Genomic DNA, 20,091 nt, shown 5'->3' with positions numbered 1-20,091 from the left:
TTCTGGGTTGCCCAACGACGCTTCCGTTTGTTCCACTGGCGTTGAAGCTGTCATTGGGTCGAATAAGAAGTGTCTCAGTCCACGATCTCGACTCGATCGAATGTCTCATGGAGCAGAAACACCTTCCAAGATCGTTTATGTGATCGATCAGATCAACCCACGTTGAGCAGCTCGTTTGCCATGTGGCTATTGACTCATGACAAATCGGCAGAGTAGCTTAACTAGACTTGATGTTAGCATATCTGATGGTATCTCTTAAGGAGATCAGTAACAACATTCACCTGGGTGATTTCCATCCCACCGAGCCGTGAGCCAGGTTCGCGGGGTGTCACGAGTCTCGAGCGTGGTTGTGATCGTAGTGTAGTCCTCGATGCGAAGGCCCAGACCATCCCCAGGTAGACACTAGTATTCGGGAATGGCGGTCGGTTGGCAGGATTTTGACGCCTTCAGGCACCTTCCGGCGCCTTTATCGATAGTGTAACTCTGTTGGGCACCTTGGCCGACAAGAATCGGACCACTGATTGCCCGAAGGCAGTGATTTGAGATCTTGAGGGAGGCATAGGGTAATCGCATGTAAGTCGGAGCAGTGATTGCTGTCTGCGAAAACATGATGAAGACGGGCAGAAAATGCATGGATATTACAGTCATGATTGCTGGCCTTGGATCTGATTGCCAAATTTAATTATTGGCAAATAATGCAATTGTTGTTGGGCGCAATGTCGAACGAAACATTGAAGGTTTTCAGGTTTAATGATCTAATAGATGGCGTTGAGACAAACCCACGACCCTGGGTATTCAGGCACCAACCAGTCAAGTGCCTCCGAGGGGAACCAGTGTAAGTTTTCCAAGGCTTTAGCAAGGAATAATAAACTTACACATGATTAATCGGCGAGAGCACCATCAGCAAGCCCCTTCAATAGTCACTTAAGCCATTTGGCCAAGCGAGACAAGAGAAACACGTGGTGGCGATAGTGACACAAGTCTTTTCGGACCAAGGGCTTAAACAAAAAACGCAGAGGGCAAAAAAAAAAATGACATCCACAGCTGCTGCTATGGTGAACGAAAACACCGAAAGAGATGAAGAAAACGTAAGTTGGATGAAAAAAAGACAAAGGAGCAAAAAACAAACCGACGTGGGCCTGATTCGAACAGACGCCTCCGAAGAGAATAGATTTCTAGTCTATCGCATTAGACCACTCTGCCACCACGCCTCTTGGTTGAAGATCATGATCTAATCCCAGCTTATAGTCGGTCGCTGTTTCCACAGCACAGTCTCACAAAATGGGCATTGAGTTCTATGGCAATCAAGGTTGTTCCCGATATTCATGGCGTTCGTGAGGAATTTGACGCCCTGAAATGTTTGCGGCGGTGCCTTCACAGACCGATTCTTCTCGGCGCCCCTGGACTAATGGACCCTGTCTCTGGCATGAACCTAAAAAAAGACATGAACTCGAAACAGAGGGATTGGCTTTCCTCCATACTCAAGGGCGAAGAGTGGATCCAAGGGTCTCGCGAGCGCCGAACTGGTGGGTCAAAGCTTGAGGAGCTTGAAGGCTGCAAGAAAATATGGGGCAGCCGAAGCTGCAACGGTCAAGTGGCCGATGCCGCAGAAAGGGCCGTGATGCAGTTCGCATCGCTAGAGAAGAGGTCAAGTCAGGCTCAGCCGGAAACTTGAGCTGTCACACACGGCCCGAAGAAATAGTTGCGCCGATCGAGAGCTAGCGAGGACAAGCGTGGGGGCATGTTCCAAGACAATGGGGTCCCGCTTGGAGGAGTCGCTCGAGGTTGTGGGGTTAGTTCACGCTTGTTCCTGGCTAATGACATTGGATGGATCACAATCAACTACGGAGTATCTCAGAGTGCTCTACCAGGTAGTCTACATAAATTGGCCGGTCTCAGCTTCACCAGGAGCTCCAGAGCTCCTGGCTACTGACCCAGAATACCACGTGAAGGTGCCGACCATCGTTCTGGTACCTCCGCACAGGCTCAGAGAGCCTTTGCATCATCGGCAAACCAAAAATTGGTTTGTGATCCAGTGCCTCCACAGTCAGGGCTGCTTCACCGGCCCGGGCGGATGCCGCTAGGCTGGCCACGGCCCGTGTGACAACAGACTCGCCCTTGGTAGTAGGGCGAAAGCCTAAGCATTTCAACCCAAACCGGGCTTTACTCCACCAAGCATGCATCTGTATGTTCAGACAAATCATATTCCAGATTTTGTCGGAGCTTCCTAGGTTCTGAAAGTCCTGGATCAATGGCTCGAATTCCGTCATCCACGCCCTGCCAAGGAAGGCTTCCGCGTACATGAAGACATCCCTTGTCTTCCCGAGGTTCTGATAGCTGTTGTTCCATGAGAAAGGAATGATGTGGCACACATGGGGATCATTTGTCCTCATTAAAACACATGCGTCATCGTCTCTGGCACGGCAGTCTCTTGGCTGGGTGTTGCTTCGGTTCTTCGGTTTGGGCTGGTATTCTGCATCTGGTTGGTCGTGTTTATTGGAGCCCTTTCGGGAACCTTTTTGGGAGCCCTTTCGGGAACCTGTTGAGGACAAGTTCGATGATGTCTTGAGCTTCTTGCGGGGTGTGCTATGGTTGCTAGGATTGCGAGGGGTGGGTGATGACTCAGGGAGTCTGTTGTCAGAGGCTTTGTTGTCCTCCGGGCTTGGCCTCAAGACTATGACGAGATGATTAGTTTGGACACCACGCAGAGGAGAAACTCACTACTCACAGTGGTCGACAAGATCCAGTATTTTTATCAGCCGTCCTCGTAAAGTGCCCTCATTGTTCGGTTGCCCGCCAGAGTCTTGGGGCGCAAGGTAGCCACCTGGCTGAAGGGTGAACAGAGGTACGGATAAGATTGTAGCGAGTTGCGCGGCGTTGAGCCTGAAGTCTGCGAACACCGGTTTGGCCCTGATTGCAGCCTCTAGCTTGATGGCAAAGTCACGTCGAATCTCGGCCTCATGGAAGGGCAACATAGTAGCGGGCTCTTGGAACGGCTGGTCTGCTTCCAGCGACTTCTTAAGCATCTGAAAGTGCAGTTCGTGCCTTGGTTCTCTCGCATAAAACTCGTCCACAAGACGATGTAGTCGGTTAAGGCGGCTGTCGCTATCACCCGGATTCAGACTCATTATCGCTTCAGAGGGGAGGATGGAATCGGGAGAAAGTCTTGCTCAAGAGTTGAGAATGTGGAGAGTGGAAAAAAGGGAGATGGCGAGTTGGAAGATGAGGCGCTGAAAAGTCGAAAAGAGAGCGAGAGAGGAGAAATCACATGCACTGTACGGGCTGCATGCGTGAACTTTCTTTCACCACCAACCCGATGCTCGCTGGCGTACAGTGCATATAAGGAAGCATCACACGTTAACACTGTACAGCCCCAAACAGTAAACACAATATTCATCAACAAATACCAACCGAAGCCTGATCCTGCCACTTGGAAAAAATCGCAGATGTATTAATTATTTGAGCGTAGATTCCGATGGACATGCCGCCTAGAGAACTTGGCTAACGCCTCCCTATCCCGAAGTCAAACCCCTTGCTGTTTGGTGAGCATGGCTTTTGTTAACCCTACTTAATGTTGGCTCACGCCTCCCTCTTTGCCGGAGCACATCTCTTGGGCTTTAGCTGCCACCATTATTTAAGTAAATATAAAAAGAAATGCCTTCGCTCAAACTGGGGAAGTGTATTTGACATGGCCAACGCGACCTGCTATTGAAGTGTGGCTATTCTAGACAGGCAGTGTTTAATATACGTGGTTTATGATTGGAAGTGTTTGAAGAGTAATTCAACCTCATAGCATACCCAAAGGTAGATCAAGGCAACCCAGTCAGAGAGATACAGTTTTACACATAATCAAGCCATCATGCCCAATGCCTTTCAACGCAAGAGTCAATATCAAATAAGCTCTGCACATGCTTCCGCGCTCAACACTCTGCCTCAACGAACCTTCTTTCATCACGATGATAAAAGCAGCCTGCTCTCCATCTAAAATCGGTGCAAACAACACCAACCAAGCATGATTGGAAGTGTTTATAATGGTAGCTAGTAGGAGAGAGGGTTTAACCTCGGAGCTTGTGAAGGAAACCGTGAAGTTTTAATAGACTCTCCTTAAATGAAAACCATCGTAGTATTCTTGTTCAATGCGAGGAACGGCTTTGGCCACTCGCGCCAATTCGAGATCTTGTGAGACACTTGATAGTCTAAATCAGTACAAAGCGGTCTTACTATGAGCTATTAAATATGCATCAATGCATGATGTCTCTTAGGAATGATAAGAGCATGAACAAAACTGTTCTCTAAGGTAATTTTCGTGTATATTGTCGACAGACTTCTCAGTGTCAAAGGTAACATCCATTCTTAGCTCACAACCTGTAGCCCCGGTACATTCTTTCAGTGTGCGATCAATGGGCTTTAAGTTCCTGATGAAGGAGTGTATTTGATAGATGCCTCGAATAATTTAGATAGTCCCATCTCGGACCAGACCCAACAGTCCCGTTCTTGAATAAGAAAGCAAAGTCTACAAAGTCCAACTTCTCGTCTCGGGTTATTGGAGCCCTCACGAATTCCCTCCTCCATGCTTACGACCTCGCTGTTTTCGGGTGTTGGCTGAGAGCTTGTGGTGTTGGCGGTATTCCGGGAAGGAACTAGAGGCTCGATGGATCAGGAGGAGAGGAAGGAGCGGACAGCCCCCGGGAGTCGATGGATGGGAAGGAGCTGGATTAGGGCACATGCACAAGAAAGATGAAGAAAATAAATGTTTCAATTAACCTGAATGTTCGATTTCTAGCACACAAAGCAGAAGTAAATTTCACAGTACCCCTGATTACCTACCACAATGGCTCGACGATCCAACAGACTTCGCGCCAGGCCGACAGACCCACCAAGATTCGGAGTCTCCTGCTTGCCAGCGATTGCCTCGATCGCATGAGCGCGTTCGCAGCGAATCTCGCACGGGACACTGTCCGCCCCCGCCGAGGCGAAGATGGGTTTTGATCGTGGTAAGCCATGTCATGTCGCCTTGTATTTTGGGAAATGTTGACTAACCGCTTGGCGTCTAGGACGCAACCCGCCCTGATGGCAGAGTTCGTCGTTCCCAAACGGGACCCAAGAACCATGGTTCATTGCTGGGACCGGTCACTGGTGAGTATTCCATTCCCAGTCCGATGAGAAACAAGCTGACCATACAAGAAGTGACGTTAAAAGCCAATCTCTCTAGATTTGTCATTCTACATCTCTCGACCAAGGCAGAAATGCCCCCGTTTCGACGCGACTCTCTCTCATCGAATACAGAAACGCCCCGGTTCAACAATGTTGGGGTTCGGGATTGATTTCGGGATTTGGATGGGGTATGGGTACAATGGATGTGTTTGCTGTTGCGATGCAGATCATTTGCAATACAAAAGTCATGATTCTAATTTCTCTGGTGTCTTCTGTGACTTGGTCCTTGTAGTTCTGCGGCGGTCACCACATAACAGCTTCTGTCTCGCCGTAGGGTTCCATATCACGCAAGAGTTTTCACCCGCTCCGTCAGTTGTATTCCACCTGAGTGATGCTTCAAGCCGGACAGTGCTCACAAGCACAAACATCTCGTGCCAACGCGACAGCCACTGTTTGGGGGACATTGGGAAGGTAAGGTTCAATCATTCGCGACTACTTTCTCAATTAACGGCCTGATTTCGAGTCAGGGCTAGTCTTAAATTACGCGCTACCACCAATGACGTCTTATCCACCACGCCCTGCCCTCGCCGGCCAAGAAAATATGCCACAACAAACAGTGCCGTGAAGCCCGGGGGAAATGTCGAATGTCGTACCAGACGGGTGCCGTTAGGCTCGATGATGAGAGGATGGAGTTATTCTCTCGGGCGTTGTAGGAGATGGGTTCCGTTAGGACCGAGATCACCATGTCTTGTTGTCAGCAGCTGGTTGTCGAGCGTTCTATGCTACTGGTCTGGAAGCTAGAGCAGCTCGTGCGCGATCGAAAGATTCCTTGACCTTGGGGTTGCGGTATTCTCCGTGCCAGTTCCGAGGGAAGTTTTCGTCACGGAAGAACTCGCGGTCCTGCAGGAGTGAACACTAGCACAGAACATGTGTAAAGTGAACAGCAGAGGAAGAAATACCATGAGCCATTCTGGGTCGACTGCAGTTACCATGCGCAGGTACTGGGCACCAGAAGAGCTGAAGGCCGTTCTTCTCACGCGAATATACACATGCATGGCGTTGAGCCGTGCAATGAAGCCCGACCAGCGTAGATGCGCCCACTATGAGCTTTTGTGCATCTGATTTCTTTCCGCTCGTCCATTCATCGAAGAGAATGAACTGCAAGAGCTGTGTTCTCTTGCTTCACCCATACTAGTATGCAGCTGATCCGATGCCCCGCCAGTTTGTACATCCAGAGAAAGGCGCCTTGGCGGTGTCGTTGGGTATAGTTCCGTAACGACAACCAGAGCAGCGCCAACAAACGCCTCAAGTTTTTGGTCGATGAACGAAGTCTAGCACTTCTTTAGATAGCATATTCTTTCCTCGTTTAGAGACTTTCCCTTGTTCTTTGCCGCAACGAGGATGATCAAAATGTCTTTCGGGGAGGAGCCACAGGTGGCTAGACGTTGAAATCTAAGTGATATAGTCAGAAATCAAGCATCTACGCATTTTCGGGAACTCTCACTCTTTAACTTATTCGCGGATTCTGGTGTTGGCATGGCCGACTTCGCATTCCGGGACGCGAGTCTGGGAATAAGGGTAGAGGGGAGATGCCACTCGCCAGCCTTCTTGTTGGAGATTAGACGACCTTCGAGGTATGTTGGGAAACGTGGCAAAATTTCAGAATCTTCCCGCTCCCCCGGAGCAAAAATCAGCCCATGACGAACGTCGTTCCTGAATAGGGAGACCGAACACGGGATAGGTGCTGGAAATGTTCGGCTTGGATCTATACCTGCCTGCGCAGATGTGGTCGGATGCCAGCGGATATAGCCAGCTGTGTGATTACCTTTACCCAGACACAGCAGATTTACTGCACGTACAAACGAGAACTGTGCGCCATCTCGGAATTAAGATGGATGGGAGAAGGAGGGTTCTTCAAGATCTCCTGGGGTCTGAAGTGGGGTTGCTCGTCAGGGACCCTTGCTCCGGACCTGCGTTAGCCTCAGCTTGGCCGCTGGGAAGTCAAAAATAACAAAGACACGGACAGGGCAAGGTACTCTAACTCCTCCAAAAGCCTAGAGTATGATTGTCAAATCGCAAGGATAAACCAATGAATAATAGTAAAAGATTAGTACAATGATCTAAAATAGCTCAATAGTATTTACATAATGTTTTATATATATTATCTACTTTAATAACCATCTTTAGATTCCCGCGGCGGCCAAAGCCCGCTTGTACTGGTGACGTAGTTTTATTTGGCGGTGTAGACAGCTGGTATGTGTGGGGCTCAGAGCCCTGGCCTTCGCCTATCTGAGCCCCACAGGGCTGACCCTGTCAAACATCAAGCGACCCCTCTAACCTCCTCCTCCTCCTCCAAATCAACCCTCACCCAAGCCACTTCCCTTCTTCGTCACCTCTCAACCCGCTCTCATCATGTTTGCCCTGGAACCAGTGGAATATACACCCACCCCCGTCCCCATCTCCCTGGCGGATATGATACTCGAACCCAACAGCACCGAAGAACGAGCGCCGGGAGCTCTCATCTCCAAGCCCTCCGACCTCTCGAGTGCCGAGAAGGCCACGGCCCACGACCTTCTCCAAAAGTGGTGCTCTCATCATAGAGGCCGCTCCGAGCCTCTCGTCATGACTTTCAACATGTATCGGTCATTCTGGCACGCTGTTTTCCAAGGTTAGGACTCTAGGGAAACCATCTACGCCGACCCAGAGGTGGCCAAACAAACCCCCCATGACACCCAAATCGAAGTCGGCATCATCAGAACTTCCCTCTTCAATATACGCATGGAGAACTCTGGTCAAGATGACCTGATCCGGGCCACGAGCTCCGACCAAGGGGAAACCCCCGCCTAACTGGGCGTAACCCTCAACCGTGAGGACCGCACTGTCTCTTTTTACTGCAAGGGCAAGAAAAGAGGGAAGATTAGTGTCTCCATGGTTGATTTCACTCTGTTTGAAGACAAAGCTAGCGCCTATCACGCTTGCGTCGCCCATTATAATAAGTGCGAGATTAGACGCGTCGAGACCTACAACCGCCAATACCTCCTGACTCTGGCATGGCGCCGCGTTGCTCATTTCTCCAAGACCGGTACCCGGTCTGGTCCCACAATTCTCACGAAGGATTTGCCCACCAAGATGAAGACCGTTGTCCTGGCTAGCGTGATCGTGGACGAAATGAACACACTCACGAATACCGCTGCTGCGCGTGGTTGGCGTGTTATCCCCATCGAAGATTATTTTTGATCAAAGTAAGCGATGGCTTGTTACATTCGGGGAACTATAAACTAACCACTTGACTTCCAGGACGCGACTCCTCTTGGTGATGCAGTACGTCGTTTCCTACCGGGGCCGTTTACTGGTAAGTACTCCATCTCCAAGTCGGGGAGAAACAAGCTGATCATGGAACTCAGTAACGTCAAAAATAAATCTGCACCTGGATTTGTCGCTCTCCATCCCTCGATCAAGGCAGAAATGCCCCCATCTCCAGAAATCGCCTCAACTTCTCGAAATTTGCTTCGCGACATGCCGTTTCAGACATGGGAACTCTTTGTTCCCGGGTCGGCTTCATGGCTAACGCCATCCAGCTTTAACGGTGTGTAGAGAAATTTTGCGTGTCTGGCGATGTTGGAATCCTGCCCTCATTTCTTTTTTTCCCCCATGTCGATGATGCAAAGGTTCTCTGAGCCTTTGCGGAGGCACCAGAGCGACGGTCGGCACCTTCACGCGGTGTTCTGGGTCAGTAGCCAAGAGCCTCACTGCTCTTGGCGAAGCTAAGACCGACCAACTTAGATAGATTACACTTCTACATGACTGTTGTTAAGCAAGCGACACCAGCCAGGGGCATTTAGTTGGCCTTCCTTTAGATAGCTCATATGGATCATTACTATAAGCTTCCCACTCAGTGACAGGGCCTAACGTGTCTCCAGGGAGCTGGCAGCGAGCGGACGTTTTCATAATAACCACACTTCAAGGTATCAGGCAGAGTGGCAAGCATTCCCTCTGGTGAGACATGACCTCGTGTCAAATGTGATCAATTGGCATTCATCTTCTATATAACGGTCCCTATTCTCAGCTTTTCGTTGAGATTTTCTTTTATTCATGCAAAAATATAACATTACCTTGAACCGAAAACACCTACATGATATCAATTTTCTAACCAACCCACTTACGCGCGTTCAGGAACAGCTGGAACCAGGGACCAAACTGTCCCCATTCCTCCAGCTGGTTGTCGGGCTTCCAAGAGCCCACATCCGCCATGATAGTGCGCTCGGGGTGAGGCATCATGGCAACCACACGGCCGTCCCTGCTCTTCACACCGGCGATACCCTGGGGGCTGCCGTTGGGGTTGAAGGGATACCTCTCCGTGACGGAACCGTAGTTGTCGACGTAGCGGAGAGGAATAAGGCCGTGGTCGTTGACGGATCCAATGTCGTTGGCCGACGAGAACTGGGCTCGGCCTTCGCCGTGGGAGACAACGATGGGGAACGACGAGCCGTTCATACCATTGAAGAAAACAGAGTTCTCCGACTTGTCGTTGATGGTGACCATGGAGAAACGGCCCTCGAATTGAGAGCTGGCGTTCTCAACAAAAGTAGGCCAGTGCTCAGCTCCGGGGATCAACTCCTTGACTACACACTGTTAGCATGATTCTGGACAGAGGGGGCATACGCACGTCGAGTCAGCATCTGGCAACCGTTGCAGACACCAAAGGAGAAGGTATCGGGTCGCTTGAAGAAGGCCTCAAAGGTCTTACGGGCACCATCATGCATGAGGATAGACTGAGCCCATCCGTTACCGGCGCCGAGGACGTCACTGTCCAAGTTAGCACTTCACACTGAAGGAAGAGAAAGGCTGGCCACAGCTCTTGAGTCCCAGATTACTTACCCGTACGAGAAGCCACCGCAAGCAGCAAGACCTCGGAATCCATCCAAGGAGAAACCATCCAGGATATCAGACATGTGAACATCAACAGCATCAAAGCCAGCGGCACGGAAGGCAAAGGCCATCTCGGCGTGACCATTGACACCCTGCTCTCGAAGGATGGCGACTCTGGGCTTGAAGACCAAGCTCTTAAGGTTGGTGAAAGTAGGGAGGCTGACATCGGCAGGGTCGAACTTGAGCTTGAAGTGCAGACCAGGGTCCCTGGAGTCCTGGATAGCATCAAACTCGGACTGTGCGCAGTCAGGGTTGTCACGCAGCTTCTGCATCTCGTACGAGGTGCTGGTCCACCACTGCTGGATCTTGGCGCGCTCGAGGTCGACAATGGTCTTGGACCTGTACTTGACAAGGAGAGACTGCTTGGAAGTAGGTCGGACGTAACCAATGGTCTTGATCAAGCCGTGAGGGGGGCCACAAGTGGCAAAGCACCTCTTGAACTTGGTCTCGTCACCACGGCGGATCTGGAAGACGGCACCCAGCTCCTCGTTGAACAGAGTGTCGAGCACCTTATCCTCAGACTCGGCAAGGTCATCGAGAGAGATGTCAGCACCGCATCGACCGGCAAACATCATTTCGGCGACAGTGGTGACCAGACCACCATCGGATCGGTCGTGATAGGCGAGAACAATATCCTCCTGCACAAAGTTAGTAGCTGACGGACGGCAGCATCGATTGCGACTTACCTGATGAAGCTGCCACAAGGCGTCAAAGAAGTCACGGATGATCTGGACATCGCGGACATCAGGAGCCTCGTTACCGATCTGGCCAAGGGTCTGGGCGAGAGCAGAACCACCCATGGCACGGAAGCCCTGGGCAAGGTCCACAAAGACAAGAACAGACTCGCCAACCTCTTCAACCCGACGAAGCTGAGGAGTCCACGTGCTGCGGACATCCTCAACCAGACTGAAGGCGGAGATGACCAGAGACACAGGAGCGGTAACGGTCTTGGACTCAGAAGTCTCCTTGTCCTTCCAAGAAGCCTTCATGGACAGAGAGTCCTTGCCAACAGGAATGGAGACACCAAGCTCGGGGCAAAGCTCCATACCGATAGCCTGGACGGCCTCGTAGAGGGCGGCACCCTCACCAGGGTGGCCAACAGCGGCCATCCAGTTGGCAGAAAGCTTGACGCGCTTGAGGTCACCGTTGACAGGGCCAGGCTTGATGTCGGCGGCACCCAGGTTCATCAAACTCTCAACGACAGCCATGCGAGCCGAGGCAGCGGCCGAGATGAGAGCGAGAGTAGGCTTCTCACCCATTGCCATGGCCTCTCCGCGTCGCTTCTTGTCATCGATGCTGAAGCTGGTGAGAGTCACAGCGACATCGGCCACAGGAGTTTGCCAGGGGCCAACAAGCTGGTCGCGGACGGACAGGCCACCAACGGTTCGGTCGCCAATAGTGATGAGAAAGCTCTTGGAGCCAACAGAGGGAAGGTTGAAGACCAGCTCAGTAGCCTTGGTGACCATCTCAGTCAGGTCAGAGCTGCCACACTGCTCAGTGAGGCTCTTGACGGCATCGAACGAACGGAGGTTCTTCTGGACTCGCTGAACGTCCTTTGAGATTCTTCGTCCAGGAGGGAACAGAACGTCCATGGGAAGGTTGATGGGATCGATGGGAGGGTTGACCGTAGGCTCACGGTCGGTCAGGATAAGCTTGGTCACACCGTTCTCATCCTTGGTCACGGCCGATCCGACGACCGAGAAGCCACACCGCTCTCGTCGGCAGATGCTCGTGAAGCGGTTGAGGCCTTCCCGGTTGACGAGAAGAACGTATCGCTCCTGAGACTCGTTGCACCAGATCTGGAGAGGGGACATGGAGTTGTCGGCACTCTCGACTTGTCGAAGCTCGAACTTGCCTCCGAAACCGGCATCCTTGACGAGCTCAGGGAGAGCGTTGGAGAGACCACCAGCACCAACGTCATGGATGAAAGCGATGGGGCTCTCTGGGCCAAGAGCAACACAAGTGTTGATGACCATCTGGGCACGTCGCTCCATCTCGGGGTTTCCACGTTGCACACTGTCAAAGTCAAGGTCGGCGGTGGCCTCAGAGCCGGTGTTGGAGGAGGCAGCACCACCTCCAAGGCCGATCAACATGGCGGGACCACCAAGAACGATAACGTGCGCACCCTCTTCGACGTGGGCCTCCTCCTTGAGAGCGTGCTGGGGTCGGACACTGCCGATACCACCAGCAATCATGATGGGCTTGTGGTAGCCCCTGTACTCAGGGGCCTCAGACTCGGCCTCGTTGGTGAGCAGAGTCCTGAAGGTTCCGGTCAGGGCAGGACGTCCGAATTCGTTGTTGAACCGAGCGGAGCCAATGGGGGCTTCCAGCATAATGTCGAGACTGGAGGCGTAGTGGGAAGGCCGTCCAATATCAACCTCCCAAGGCTTCTTGCTACCAGGAATCAAGAGGTCAGACACCCAGAAACCGCAGAGACCAGCCTTGGGGGAAGAACCCCGTCCGACAGCGCCCTCGTCACGAATCTCACCACCGCTACCAGTTGCGGCACCGGGGAAAGGAGAGATGGCAGTGGGGTGGTTGTGAGTTTCAACCTTGATCAGGGGCTGAACAACCTCACGGGTGAGCTTCCAGCTTCCAGTCGAGTAGTCAGGAGCCCAGTAGTTGCCCTCGTCACCAGACAAGCTAAACCGAGTTAGCAATGTGTAAATCAACCATGTCACATGGAAGCTGTGACTTTCAGGCGGGACTTACACAGCGGCGTTGTCGGAATAAGCGCTGATGACATATTCGGGGTTCGACTTGTGGGTGTTCTTGATCATGCCGAACAAGCTGTTCTCCTGGCTGACACCATCAATGGTCCACGAAGCATTGAAAACGTGGTGTCTGCAGTGCTCAGAGTTGACTTGGGCAAACATGAAGAGCTCAACATCGTTCTACCAAAATCAGTATTGGTTTTCAAATCCGGGCTCTGAGTCATACGGGAGAGCGGCCGAGAGCAGTGTATTGCTTGACCAAGTACTCCATGTTGGGTTCGTCAAGTCCAAGCCCAGCCTTCTTGTTGTGCTCCTGGAGAGCAGCCAATGGGCCTCGCTCATCGGAAAAGATGTCAACCACCTCAAGGGGGTGTCGGATGCCATGAGCGAACATGGTGTCAAGGACCGGGGGCGAAAGACTGAAGAACTCAGTCATACGGTCATGGACAACATCTCGGAACACCAAATCCTGCTCTCCATTGTATGTGCCCTCGAATTCGATGTGAATGACACGACCTCGCTCGATACGGTTGACGGTCTTAAGGTCGCAGACGAGAGCGATACTGGTGGCCTTGGAGCTCCATGGGGAAACGTTTCGGGGAGTAACGTAGATATCGACGGACTTGCCATTGTTCTCGGTCGCGGGAGCGTCGGCGGGCTGCTCAATGGCCTCGAGGATCTTCTTGATGCTGGCGAGGACGGCGGGATCCTCGGTCTCGAGGTCGACGTAGTACTGCCACGAGCCCGTGAGCTTGGCGACCTTGACGGGGCTCTGATCGTTGATGCGCTGCACGAGCTTCTGAACCTCAGAAGCCGTGTAGCACGACTCGCCGACCAGCACGTGGTACATGGTGAATGATGTCTGTTTGCAAAGCAGGATGCGCTTTGACGATGAACGCCGACGACGCGGGGAGAAAAAAAATGCGGCGGGGCAGAGATCAAGAGAAGGCGGGATGTGCGGATCCGGGAAAAAGTTGCTCCGCGCCACGAAATGCGGCTTTGAGCCTGAGCAGCCGTAATTTCCCGTCAATCTGCATCTCACTATATGTCCCCAGTTAATTGAATATTGTTATTTCTTTGAGGCATGAGAATCTTTGTTGACTTGTGATGGGATGTTTGGCACTCTCTTATCTTATCTGAGATCACGCACGTGCCATGGCGGGGCATGGCGGGGTTCGGTAGTTGACTCAGATGTTAGCCTGAGAGGGCACGGAGGCTCGCTGAAGCCTCAGCACCAGAACATGCATCCTGAGAGACACATACAAAGAGTGAGAGGTTATAAATTGGCAATCGGCCATAAGCTGACTGCAGAATGCACATGTGTTTCACGCTTTCTAGTTTTGTCCATTTCGTCAATTGACAGTCCTTCCGCTCAGTGCACCCCTGTTTGTGTGCAACCCTGGACTGGCTGGGCGCTCACCAACCCCTGCGCGGATCTCAAACTCCCGTCCACAATGGATGTGCATGTAAGCCTTAAACGGCTGGTAACATTGGAAGCTCAGTCAAGTCCTTGAATCAAATTGAATCTTCTCATCCCGCACATAAATGCCCTTTGTTCCACGCACGGGCCGACATGTTGAGAACCTGTAGCTACCCTAAATCCGGCCAGATGAATTTTGACAATCGCTTTGTCTCCCAACCCAAAGCCCTGATAACTGTCTGCTATAGCCCGAATTGAGCAGGAAGGGTACGTGGGTCTTATATTGACATTTATCTCTGTTGGGTGGTTTTAGGGGACATAGATGTTGGGAGTCCCTTTCCCCTCGCAATGCCGACCTTGTCTCAGCACTATTTTCCCACGCCCACCACCATTCATCGTGGAAGCCATCTGCTGGGACCCAAAGACCCTGCTTGGGATAGACATGAAATCAGAGGGCCAAAAAATCCGCATCCACTGTACCGGCAGCCCTGCAGGGGACTTCAGTCGGCGATGGGGCCACGCTATCACAGAGTCTCAATGCACAAAAGCACTGCAGTTGATTGACAAGCTGTCGAAGAAGCGACTGTGAGAGATCAATACGAACCACCTGGACTCACTTGTTTCTCAATGCCTTTGCCTCATTTGTCAACCGCATCAGCATGAGCGGGTTTCGTACGCCTGGGCTAGGGCCATCGAAGCGTCTGCGAGACATCGAGATTATCTAATGGCAGCTTTTGAAGGCATTCACGTAGCTGCGTGTTCTAGTCTTGTGGCCCAGTTGGATACAGGAAGAGAGCTGGTCGGGAAATTCAAAGACCAACAATTTGCCACCCAAGAGTCTTTCGCTCTATACCAAGATGCTCTTGAAATCAGCAAGAATGAGGCAAAGAGACAAGAGGAAAGGATTGATTTTCTTGAAATGGAGAATCTTTCTCTAATAGAAAGAGTGGAAGAGGAGTTGGCTGCTTCATACGAAGATAGGTTCGTTCATGAATTCCTCAGGGGCAAGGTCAAGGACGACCATCACCCTCCCTTGCTTGTGCAGGCAAAAATCAACGAAATGCGCCGCAAGAACACTTCTCTCGCCACCAACATTGAAAGGCTCTCTAAGCAAAACGATGCCTTGGAAAAAGATCTCGAAACGGCACACAGGGAGAGTGAAACGCTCCGAGACTCTGAGACAGCTCTAGTATAAAGGCTCAAATGCCAACGTCATGCTTTGCAACGAATCCAGTGGCAACTGAAGAATAGGACCGAATTTGAACAAGGGCTAAACAAACTGGAAGCCATTCTCAACAGTGTCGAGAAAGACATGGTGGAGCTTATCGCCCAAGGGGAGTTGGGGCTGGCTGCTGAACAGGAGCTAGAGCAGCAGCTAATAATGGAACGCGAAGAACACCATGCTGAAAAACGCGAATACCGAAGAGAACACAGAAAAGAGAGGGCTCGGAATTCAGCACTTGTCGAACGGGTGAAGGCTTTGGAGCTTCTTGAGGTTGAAGATGAAGGAAGAGATGGAGGGTAATTAGTTGTACTGGATCTGGAAGGGGATTTAAGACTCTGGGGCTTGGTTTAGACGTGGCGGCTGACTGAAAGAGCCGAGGAGAGAAACGTGGGCAACCGGTGATGGTCAGATAGAATACTGAGCAGGATTTTGGATGGGAAGGCTGGGTTGATATTGGTACGTAAAGCTGATGACACACCTAAATCTGGAAACATAATGGACTTGGCGTAATTCACAGGCGGTTGAGTCGCCCGGGTCGAGACCTCTCCCATGACCAGGAAAAGACAAGACACCGGAACGGAGATCCATATTAGCTCATACTTCCCTAAAGGTAGCCATGAAGGATAAATAAAAAGGATCTAATATCTTGATTAGATTAGGTTATTATTTTAAAATATTTGTATACATTCACTCATGAGTCTTAAGAAGAGTTAGATGTTCTTTGTCATTCTGGCGTCCTTGACCTACGTGCTAGGTGATGGATTAAGGCTGAATTCTGGCGTTAGGGGTAAGGCTTGCAGGAGCGTATTGGCAATAGTACAGACCGTGGATGGCGAGTCCTGGAAGATGCTAGTGTTCTGCTCCACTGAGAATGATCTTGGGCTGAAGATGCTTGCAGGAAATACGAGCCAGGCCTCATAATTTAGAATTCTAAATACCGAGGACGTGAACCCCCATATGCCGCCTAATCACTAGATATACATAGAGGCCACCAAGTACCTCGAAGAGTATAGAGAATAATGTATATCATGCTTACTGCCAGTCAAACCTGGGTGACGATCAGAACTGTAGCACAAGGGGATGCGTGATACCGGAACAGTCCCGAGTCCCCGTGGACCAGGGTGAAGATGTAACCCAGTGTAAGCACCAGAGACAATGATTCAGTGCATTGACTACGCGGTATTCAGGAACAGAAGCTAACTTGGACTGCAAAATTTGCGTCGACGTGATGGTTGCAGGGGATGTTGACATTGCAGTGCATCTCAGGGGGAGTTGCATGAAGCCGCTGTTAACCGATGGTGTGGTAGCGGGAGTGGCTTGGACGGCAGGAATCTATGTTAAAGCGACGTCCTCACCACTTGCAAATTCTTTTCGTATTAGGACCGCATGATGTTGGGACTTCTGCGTTGAAAATCATCAAGTTGGTTGGACGAGCTGAACAAAAGCCATGTCGCTTAATACAAAACAACGTTGAAGAAACCTCGTTGTCGTGGCCAAAATCTGTGCTCAAGACAAAGATTGGCCCGTGAGCCTGTCCACTTTGGGACATGGTCAAGGATGATAATATGAATCTTGTTTATCACGAGGTTCTTTTGAGATTATTCCGGTGACAAGGGCTAAGCAAGGACCTCGGGGTGGCCATGTTCTGGCCTTAGGACGAGCAACTTTGCTCAGTATGGATCGTGAAAGATGCCGAGCTCAAGACGTCCAAGTTGTAGAAAAAGTAGAGAGGGAGGAAAGGAACACTAACAGGTCATACTCAACACTCCATGGATGCCAACCGTGGCGGCCGAGTCCCGGATGCCGCGGTCATGGTCATCATGTGCCGCCAAGAACACCTTGTGAGCCTGACGTGTATTAACCTGACCAGCTGAGCCACACTACAGCCCGTGCACCGTAAATGGGCAGATGTCTGGTCGGCAAGTGAAGCAAAAGCAAGCAAAAGCACGTGGACATCGTCGCGGCCAAGCTCCGAAGCGTCGATGGTCGTCCTGGGGAAAAGGCTGGGCATCCTGGAGCTTCAAAAGAGGCAAACTGGCCAGGTTCAGGCTTCAACACACGACGTCGGATCAAGGGAAGGCTATTCAGCGGAGCGGATGGATTCATGTTAGGTAACAGATTCATTCCCCAGATAGGGAGCGAGATCAAGCAACGTGATCCCCAGAGTCGTAATACGGGTCCTGATGGGGCGGTGGGTAGGTATGAGGCCACTTTGGTTATCTGAGATCCACGGGCGGAGTTTACTTGATGGACCGTGAGTATGTGTATTTGAACTTGTTAAAGTGAATGTCGAAAACGGTAAAGATATGAGAACGAAAAGGGCGCAAAAGCGGTTGGCTATCTTAGCCGCCGATCATCGCATCGTCTGCGATGCCGCGCCCTGGCGTTGCTCGGCTGCTGGGTTAAATCCGCCTGTGCCGTCTTAGCATGCAAGTGTCCTGATAGCCAAGAAAAAGCTTGCATGAACCTTCCGAGACGGGCAAAAGAAGCAACTGAGCTGTCTGTGCAAACCAGGCCTAGCTAGGGCGCGCAGGACTACGTAGGGCGCAAACAACAAGAAGTGATTCCTCAGCTTTGCCAGCGCAAATTGCTCGGCCTTTCTGACGCGCCCTGCCGACTACTACCTAAACAACGACGGGAATTTCCAGGACTCTTTTGTTGTCATTGGCTCTAACATGCAAGGTTCTCGGGCCAACCCTCAGCACCTGAATCAATCACCGTCTTGGCATCATCGGTCACAACGGAGGCAAAAGGCCGTTGGTATGGCGAGCTAATGCAAGACTTGCTGGAACCTTGCTGAGCCGAGAAAATTAGCGCGCCTCGTAGAAAGATGGAAGCAAGAATGGAACGGCTGAAGGAAACAAGATGAGGCTCAATACCTCGGCGTGAATGCCGTGCCGAAGTGCCCCTGTCGGCGGCCCGGCAGTAAGCGGCCGTGGCTTATCGCAGATTTTTCTTGGTGATGGATGGGTGGTGGCTGCTTGTGACGCACGCAAAGGCGTTTGCTTTGCCACGTTTGCTTACCAACTGCCAAACGCTCCCACATGGACCGAGCGGTGAGATTGACAGTTTGTAAATCTTGATGGATCCAAGATTTCACATGGTCCAGACCTTGAGTTATGGAGACTGACCGTGCTTGCTCGGGGCCCCAGCTGGAGGCCTGGTAACTATAACACGCTGTGACAGATTGGATTCTGTCATGGCATTTACAACCAGCAAACTACCGTCGCTATTGAAGCTCGCGATCCACCTCTCTTACGTACGAGAAGAGTGCTTGTGTGTGCGGTTTGCCATGTGGTTGGTTGGGGAATTTACAGTAACAGGGGGATCTCCAAGTGTCCCGTCAATAATTCCCTGTCAAGGCTACATGGGGCAATGGCGTGAGTGTCTCTAATGGCTTGTCTGCAAAGGGCGCGGACGACGAGGGTGCGAGGCCATCTCCAACACAAGGTGGCACTGCGGAATTTGAAACGCTTCCCGACATGGATCTCGGCTTGTTACCTGAAGGAGTAAATGAGTGACAGAGACATGATTGAGTTTGACCTTCCTAATCTTTAACCTGAAGAAACTTACTACGTCGTACGGATGCGGCTCCTCTGTGACCCGTCATCAATCTCTTCATCGCAATCCCTTCTCGAACGCTGCCCCTTGCGGACTAGCCCTCACCACCATCTCGGCGTTCCCTGCACACACTTTACTCCATCGAGCTAGCATCGCTTGCACCACAGGTTCCCTTCTCCACCGCGCTACGAGGTGGGGATCGCCCCCCATCCGCTGTAAGCCGTGCCATCGCGGCGCTTTTGCCCTGTCGGACCGCGTTGGAGTCATGCTTAAACTGGCCCGAGACGCCCTCGTCGACCGGCTTTTGTCGGCCTTTCTGAGGTGACCCCTGGCCCTGTCTGACCCTTGGAACGTGGGAGACGACGCTACTCCAAAAACTCCAACGTTTTAGCGGCTTTCCCGATTGATAGCACGGCTAGCTGAGATTGGAGAATGAACTTCAAATGTTGGGACTTGGGCCACTGACTGACCACCTCAGCTTTTGGCCACCACAGGCGTCGGACGGTCCGGTCCGGTCACGATTCTGTGTCCAATCTCGCATGTTCCAGATCTTGGCAATGATAACTTCGTCACAGGTTGACAAGGCTTTCGTATTATGGAGAGTGTCATTGATGCCCAGGTCCCCGTCTCAGTCCCCGCACTCCGGGTCATCCCCGAACAGACTCGCCTCGGGCAAACCACATGGATGGATTGCTGCCCACCGTTATCAGCGACGCTAGTCCTTGCCCAATCCTGGTGTGACTACACGTCTCATGTCATATCTTGTATCTTGATATGGAGGAACGTACTGGTGGTACCTGTCCCTCCTATCTGTAGCACTGAAGCTCCAGCAGGTCTCTTCATAGGGATCTCTATCGATAAGAAGAGCAGAGTGTGAATAGTATAAACATTCCCCTCACAGAGCCTCATTCGCCTCTCCAACTTCTCCTCACTCATCTCCCTTGTTCTTACCTGTGTGATCCAGTCATCCATCTCGTAGAGTCGAGACCCAGGTCTGCCCCAGGTTGCCAATACCTTCCCCCGCCTTTACCCCAAATCCCCAAGAAAGAAGGCTGTGGGGCCTCCATCGGCGACTCCACCTGCCGTGT

The 20,091-nt window shown here is 51.6% G+C and overlaps 6 protein-coding genes across 6 annotated transcripts; 3 read left to right on the top strand and 3 right to left on the bottom strand.

Moving 5' to 3' along the window:
• Positions 1 to 1,031: 1,031 nt before the first annotated feature.
• Positions 1,032 to 1,675, top strand: MRS44_006069 (uncharacterized protein; the record flags this gene model as incomplete). The annotated part of the gene is made up of 2 exons (XM_065621627.1): positions 1,032 to 1,088; positions 1,310 to 1,675. The coding sequence occupies 2 exons, from the start codon at positions 1,032 to 1,034 to the stop codon at positions 1,673 to 1,675; spliced, it is 423 nt and encodes a 140-aa protein (XP_065477699.1).
• Positions 1,676 to 1,901: 226 nt separating this feature from the next.
• MRS44_006068 (uncharacterized protein) lies at positions 1,902 to 3,128 on the bottom strand (the record flags this gene model as incomplete). The annotated part of the gene is made up of 2 exons (XM_046281908.2): positions 1,902 to 2,674; positions 2,729 to 3,128. 2 exons carry the CDS (start codon positions 3,126 to 3,128, stop codon positions 1,902 to 1,904), a joined length of 1,173 nt encoding a protein of 390 aa, XP_046140356.2.
• A 2,803-nt stretch (positions 3,129 to 5,931) lies between these two features.
• MRS44_006067 (uncharacterized protein) lies at positions 5,932 to 6,209 on the bottom strand (the record flags this gene model as incomplete). The annotated part of the gene is made up of 2 exons (XM_046280562.2): positions 5,932 to 6,054; positions 6,114 to 6,209. 2 exons carry the CDS (start codon positions 6,207 to 6,209, stop codon positions 5,932 to 5,934), a joined length of 219 nt encoding a protein of 72 aa, XP_046140357.2.
• Positions 6,210 to 7,566: 1,357 nt separating this feature from the next.
• MRS44_006066 (uncharacterized protein) lies at positions 7,567 to 8,391 on the top strand (the record flags this gene model as incomplete). Its single annotated transcript, XM_065621626.1, has 2 exons — positions 7,567 to 7,822; positions 8,114 to 8,391. The coding sequence occupies 2 exons, from the start codon at positions 7,567 to 7,569 to the stop codon at positions 8,389 to 8,391; spliced, it is 534 nt and encodes a 177-aa protein (XP_065477698.1).
• A 909-nt stretch (positions 8,392 to 9,300) lies between these two features.
• On the bottom strand, positions 9,301 to 13,647 carry MRS44_006065 (uncharacterized protein; the record flags this gene model as incomplete). The annotated part of the gene is made up of 6 exons (XM_046274696.2): positions 9,301 to 9,776; positions 9,821 to 9,960; positions 10,033 to 10,721; positions 10,770 to 12,726; positions 12,796 to 12,977; positions 13,024 to 13,647. 6 exons carry the CDS (start codon positions 13,645 to 13,647, stop codon positions 9,301 to 9,303), a joined length of 4,068 nt encoding a protein of 1,355 aa, XP_046140360.1.
• A 1,489-nt stretch (positions 13,648 to 15,136) lies between these two features.
• Positions 15,137 to 15,742, top strand: MRS44_006064 (uncharacterized protein; the record flags this gene model as incomplete). The annotated part of the gene is made up of 2 exons (XM_046273379.2): positions 15,137 to 15,406; positions 15,452 to 15,742. 2 exons carry the CDS (start codon positions 15,137 to 15,139, stop codon positions 15,740 to 15,742), a joined length of 561 nt encoding a protein of 186 aa, XP_046140361.2.
• Positions 15,743 to 20,091: the final 4,349 nt, after the last annotated feature.

The sequence above is a fragment of the Fusarium solani genome, assembly GCF_023522795.1.
Source record: "Fusarium solani strain SB1 chromosome Unknown bctg00000003_1, whole genome shotgun sequence".
NCBI classification, from domain to species: domain Eukaryota; kingdom Fungi; phylum Ascomycota; class Sordariomycetes; order Hypocreales; family Nectriaceae; genus Fusarium; species Fusarium solani.
The sequence above is the reverse complement of the archived record's forward strand: the minus strand, read 5'-3'. Positions and strand labels throughout refer to the sequence as shown.